Source organism: Telmatherina bonti (genome assembly GCF_933228915.1).
Source record: "Telmatherina bonti genome assembly, chromosome: 13".
NCBI classification, from domain to species: domain Eukaryota; kingdom Metazoa; phylum Chordata; class Actinopteri; order Atheriniformes; family Telmatherinidae; genus Telmatherina; species Telmatherina bonti.
Genome location: NC_136611.1, coordinates 20415576 through 20422647, shown reverse-complemented (window position 1 = coordinate 20422647; position 7072 = coordinate 20415576). Strand labels below are relative to the sequence as shown.

Sequence of the window (7072 nt, the reverse complement as noted above, 5' to 3'; positions counted from 1 at the left end):
ATACATATATATACATATACATATATATACATATACATATATATACATATACATATATGTATATGTATATACATATACATATATATACATATACATATATATACATATACATATATATACATATACATATATATATATATATATATACATATACATACATATACATATATATATATATATATATATATATATATACATATACATACATATACATATATATATATATATATATATATATATACATATACATACATATATATATATATATATATATATATATATATATATACATATACATACATATACATATATATATATATATACATATACATACATATACATATATATATATATATACACACATATACATATATATATATATATACACACATATATATATATATATATATATATATATATATATATATACACACATATGTGCATATATATATATATATATATATATATATATATATACACACATATGTGCATATATATATATATATATATATATATATATATATATATATATATATATACACACATATGTGCATATATATATATATATATATATATATATATATATATATATATATATATATATATATACACACACATATGTGCATGCATATATATATATATATATATATATATATATATATATATATATATATATATATATATATACACATATGTGCATATATATATATATATATATATATATATATATATATATATATATATATATATATATATATATATGTGCATATATATATATATATATATATATATATATATATATATATATACACACACTACTCACAAAAAGTTAGTGATATTTGGCTTTCAGGTGAAATTTATGTTCATGCTACAGTGATAGAATATCATAAAAGTAAGACATTTAAGTAGAAGGATGCACTACTGATTTCCTCATCTCAAAAAATTAATTCAACACAAAAGGTAACAACAATGGTAGTTACACCACAACAAAAAATTTTAACGTCTCAATATCTCGTCATGTGCCCTTGAGCATCAATTACAGCTTGACAACGACGTCTCATGCTGTTCACAAGGCAACTTATTGCCTGCTGAGGCATGGCATCCCACTCTTCTTGAAGGGCAGCCCTCAGGTCATTGAGGTTCTGGGGTGCAGGGTTTCGAGCCTCTACACAACGGCTCAGCTGATCCCACATGTTTTCAATGGGATTCAAGTCTGGAGAGAGTGCAGGCCATTCCATTTGAGGTACACCAGTCTCCCAACAGCCGTTCCCTGATGATGCGGCCTCGATGAGCAGGAGCATTGTCGTCCATGAAGATGAAATTAGGCCTGTGCTGTTCATGTAGGGGCACAATCACTGGATTAATGATGTTATTCAGGTAGTATTGGCTTGTCACTGTACCATTCACAAAGTGTAGGGCAGTTCTGTACCAAGTGGACACCCCTGCCCACACTGTAACACCGCCACCACCAAAAGCTCGCCTGGTGACAACAGTGGCTGATGCATAGTGCTCTCCCTGACGTCTCCAACATCGTTGCCGGCCATCATTTCTGCTCAGTGTGAATCGACTTTCATCAGAGAACAGCACTGAGGCCCACTGGTTCCTCGTCCAGCGTAAATGCTCCCTGGCCCATGCAAGACGATGATGCCTGTGCCTGGTGGTGTGGTCAGGTACCCGTGCAGGTCGTCTAGCACGCAGACCACGCTGATGGAAACGGTTTCGAATGGTCTGACGTGACACTTGGGTGCCTCTGACCTCTCTTAAACGTGCCTGGAGTTGAGTGGCATTCATCATCCGGTTTCTCAGGGCAGTGTTCACAATGTAGCGGTCATCAGCACGGGATGTGGCCAAAGGACGTCCACTTCTAGGCCTTTCTGTGACTCTTCCAGTCTCTCCATATCTCTGTTGCAACCTGCTGATGACACTCTGTGACACTCCAAGCTCAGTGGCCACTTCTGTCTGAGAACGTCCTGTTTGAAGCATCGCAATGGCAAGGGACTGTTGTTCCATTGTTAGGTGTCGTCTTGGTCTCATGATGTCAAAATGTGAACAGCATGATGAGGACAACTGTTTAAACACCAGCTCTAATTGAAACAGGACATTTATTGGTCAAATTCAAGGATCACACACCTGCCGTGATTTTTGCCGTTAAGCTCCTTGTTAGAGAACAGCAACTTGTGCAAAATTTATTGAAGCATTTAACAGTTGGACATGTGCATTTAAAAGCTTAGAGAAGATCACATTAAGTTCACCTGTACAGGTTTGAATGCATTTTAGGCTTGTTGTGAAATTTCACCCAAAAGCTGAATATCCCTAACTTTTTGTGAATAGTGTATGTGTGTGTGTGTACATATATATATATATATGTGTATATATATATATATATATATATATGTGTGTGTATGTATATATATATATATGTGTGTATGTATATATATATATATATATATATATATGTGTGTATATATATATATGTGTGTATATATATATATGTGTGTATATATATATATATATATATATATATATATATATATATATATATATATATATATATATATATATATATATTGGTTGCAGAGGAAAGGATACAGAGGGAACTAGATGGAGCGACACAAAAGGAAAAAAAATCTATCAAGAGCTTTCTGATTCAAGGCTACACACGGGTACCAAAGGAGTTTCCAGCAGTGTCGAGAAAAGCTGAAAAAGTTCAAAATTGACTATCAGGTCAAGGACCACAATGGTCGGAGTGGTTCAAACAGACGAGACTGGAAATGGTTCCAACAAATGGATGCCATTTATAGTCAGCGACCGGCAAGCAATGGGAAGACAATTGGTGTTGATTCGGCCACTACCGTGTTGGAGAGTGTATTGGTGGATGGTAAGTGGATTTCCATTGTTTACATTAGTTATTATTTGGTGTAGAGGAGATAATACATAAATTGAAGTAATAATAACAATAATAACAGCTAGTTACTGATGGATGATGACTTCTTACTTTTCTGCATTTTGTGTGACCATCAATGTCAGCAAGCCAACACTAGCTTTTTTTTTTTTATTTTGTTGCTGAAAACTAGCCAAAGACCAAGTAGCAGATATATTGCCTCTAGGTTCTCCATCTTGTGTTTGTTGCGTCGACTTTTTTCTTTTGTTGCGCACAATACTGATGACACAGTGATTTCACACAAACCCCGCCCATTTTAGAGCCGGTACTAAATTGTAATGGAAAATAAACAGGATCAAGCTGAGACGAGTTGAGGCGAGTTAAGTTGAGACAAGCTGATACTAATGGAAAAGAGACATAAGTCAGCCCACTGACATCAGGATTCTGCAGCATATTCAGTTGAATTCAACTTTATTTGTCTAGCGCCACTTCACAACAATGTTGTCACAGGGCACTTTACATACACGAATCAACATGCACATCATTTCAAGCCAATTCATACATGTCCGATAATAGAAACCAACTGACTGCATCGAGTCATGACTTTCATCCAATCCCCCATCCTGAGCATGCACGAGGCGACAGTGGGAAGGAAAAAACTCCCCTTCAAACAGGAAGAAAAACCTCCGGCAGAACCCGGCTCAGGGAGGGCAGCAATCTGCCTTAACTTATCTTATCTACAAGCCACGATCACTTTGAAAACCTTTGGGGACACAAGGGTTGACCTGCAGCCGGATGAGCAGCGCCGGAATCTTACCACAGCCCACAACAACAAGGTTCGACAAAACAGAGCGATCCTTAAACGTCTCATCAATATAGTCATATTTCTTGGAAAGCAAGAGCTGGCATTTCAAGGACATGATGAGAGTAAGGATTCTGAAAACAAGGGGAACTGCTAGGAGTTTATGGATTTTTTGGCAGAGTATGACAGCCCTTTGCGCTCTCATCTAGATTCAGCCTGTTTTCATGGGCACCTCAAGCAAAATCCAGAACGACCTGATTCAGTCAGTGGTAGATGTAATGACTGAAACTATGAGGCAGGAGGTGAAAAAAACACCTTTTGTTTCCATTTTGGTAGATGAAATCACTGACGTGAGTAATACTGCTCCGATGTCTTATGTGTTGCATTAGACTACTAATAATCTTACACTACTAATAATCTTGTCATGTCTCAACATGCTGCCAAAAATTAAAGAGTGCAAAAATTTTTTCTTGTACCTATGTGGCCTAGCAGCCTTTTTCACAAAATCCACCAAACGCACAAAACGCCTAGATGAAATATTCCAGCGGAGATTGCCTAGAGTAACTCCAACAAGGTGGAACTTCACATCACATTTAGTTTGCACTGTGTATGAGCGGAGAGAGGAACTTTTAGAGCTCTTTGAATTCATTGTTGACAATCACAATGACTTTGATGATGATGCTGTACACAGCGCTGATGGACACGTGGCACTGCTGACTAGCTTTGAGTTTTGCTTCCTCTTTTTTATATTTAACTCTGTGTTTGCCTACTCTGAAGTGCTCTTTGGGATCTTGCAGAATAAGCAGTATGACATGCAGTTCTGTTTCTCCAGCATTGAGGACTTTAGGAGCACCACTGAGAGGGAAAAGGCCAAGTTTGACTCCATCTATGAGGACACTGTGCGTGAAGTCGGGGCCCCCAGCGCACACAGGTCATGGAGAGTTGGAGGTGTGAGCGCAGCGTACCAGAAGCTTCACCGAGACATCTTCGACAACATTGTCACACAGCTGAAAAACAGGCTCAAGGATCATGAAAAACTGATGTTCATTGCTCTTCTGGACCCAAAGAAGTTTGGAGAATACAGAGAAAACTTCCCCAACTCAGAGTTTCAAAGCCTTGCTGAAAAGTACGGGCTGAATTTTGACCTACCTAAGCTCAAGACGGAGTTGACAGTCATGTATAACATGGCAAACTTTGAGGGAAGGAGCCCATCAGACCTGCCCCACTTTTTTGACACAGAAAGATCTAACAGAGAGCATGCAGCAGCTTTATCACCTTACCTGCCTGGTCCTGATTATCCCTGTTTCCACCCCCTCTGTTGAGCGCTCTTTCTCGGCCCTGAAGCGCATCAAGACGCACGCCAGAAACAGTACTGGGCAGCATTGCCTCGGTGCTTTGGGGCTGATGTCCATAGAGAAAGGACTTCTTATGGAACTCAAGTCAAAGGACAGACTGCATGATGCAGCCATCGCTCACTTCACAAAGAAAGACCGGCGGATGGATTTTGTTTTCATCTAGTAAGGTAGGTCTGTGTTATATACCAGCTATGATTTACATGTGATTAATATTATGGCAAACGAGAACTTTTGGGTTGTCTTCATTACAGAGTTTGTAAAACGTCCAGCGCAAACTGCCTCTTGTTAAATGTACAAGCCGATCCTTTCAAGGCCGATCCTTTTGATTTTTTTTCTAAAGCTCCCCTCCGACCCCTGTTTGTCCCTTAATGTGGAAAAGGTAGGAAATTTGGGAGGTGTTTTGGAACTTATAAATGTAAATTAAGGCTTTAATCTGTTGTTACATGTGTATTTAGTGAAACTACGTGCCATGGTTTATTAGCGCTGTCCATGGGGATGAATGTTGGTGTCAGCAGCGTCAGCGTCACTGGGCAATAATATTCTCACATAAGTTTTTCTGGGTGACCTCATTACAGATTTGGAGAGCGCGTTTATTTGATTTATATAACCTAAAAGATATACAGTTTTCTGGTAGTGATGTTAAGTAGGTGTCTTGTTGCTGTTAAATTTATCAGTGGGTTTTTTTTGTTTGTTTTTTTTTTTGCGCTGATGGCTGAGATAAAGGCCCAGCTATGGTTCGCCACTGATTTTATATATATATATATATATATATGATATGTAGTGAGAATGATAGATAGATAGATAGATAGATAGATATGTATTCTAATGCATATGATTCTATATGGTCTATTTTCATGATGATAGTCGTTATGTTTACACCTTGTTAACGCACCTTTTTGCTGTTGTTGGCAGCTGCAGCAGAGGCTTTGTCCTGTCCTGAGCTCTGAGTGTGTTTGCTCCAAGCTTTCCCTTTAGTGGGGTCTCCAAATGCTTTACACATTTCCACCTAAGGGTAAACGAACACTATGAGTTTGCGTGCATTAAAAATAAAACCAATGTGCAGACTCTGGCGGTGTCGCTAATTGAGGAAATCGTACCGTCACTCTGGATGTATCCACGAAAGTCTTGTCGAAATGTTTCAGCGCTCTGCTGGCATCTTCCTCGGATTTAAACCCAACAAAACCGAACTTGCGAAACCTGCCGTCTTTGGTGAACTTCAGGGAGCAGTCAGTCACAGATCCAAAGGCAGCGAACATGGACCTGAATCTCTCCTCCTTCAGCTGAACACAACATACATTTTCATTTCCAGCGGAACTTAAGCTACAGTTATTGTTAGCTTACGTGATTTTTACTTACCCCATTAGGAAGGTTTTTCACAATGAGTCTTGACATAGTTGCTGTGGTTGTAAATTCAGGGTATATAACTTGTTTTCATATATCAACAAACAAGCGTGGTCAAATCATCCCCGCCATGTTTTGTGGGCGTAGATTCGTATTCTTCGTTGTGGATTTTCCGCAGGCGACGTCTTTTGAAAATGCTTTACTGCCACCCCTTGGTTTTACAACGTAAAACTATAAACTTCTATAATCGTTATTTTTCCAACAGTTTCTGAAGGCTTCGTGTGACGACAACAGACTCTCTCTCTCTCTCTCTCTCTCTCTCTCTCTCTCTCTCTCTCTCTCTATATATATATATATATATATAGAGAGAGAGAGAGAGAGAGAGAGAGAGTCTGTGGTCGTACAGTCTATGGTGACGACAGTGGGGCACTGGTTGCAAAGAAAGCCACAGCTACCCAACAGAATATTTCAGCTGTGTTTCAAAGTATTTCTAAGTATAAAATAGACTCTAAAGAACAAGTGAACATTGCGAAAGTAATAGCTGAATGGATAGGGTGCACAGGATTACCAGTCACTACTTTTGAAGATGAGGACTTCATTGTCACGATGGAGACTGTTGATAGAAAGCTGACTGTTCCAAAGAAAACTAAAATAAGAAACCTGATAGACAAACACTATGGAGACGAAAAACAA

General features: G+C 38.2%; 1 protein-coding gene across 1 annotated transcript in view; it reads right to left on the bottom strand.

The window, feature by feature from the left end:
• The window catches only part of rbm19 (RNA binding motif protein 19), a 15669-nt gene extending 9162 nt beyond the window's left edge, over positions 1–6507 (bottom strand). Inside the window, exons 1-3 of the mRNA XM_079251106.1 lie at positions 6395–6507; positions 6136–6318; positions 5931–6044 (exon numbers count right to left, since the gene is read on the bottom strand). Of these exons, the coding sequence (XP_079107232.1) occupies positions 5931–6044; positions 6136–6318; positions 6395–6430 (333 nt within the window). The 5' untranslated portion in view covers positions 6431–6507. The remainder of the gene's footprint in view (positions 1–5930; positions 6045–6135; positions 6319–6394) is intronic.
• Positions 6508–7072: the final 565 nt, after the last annotated feature.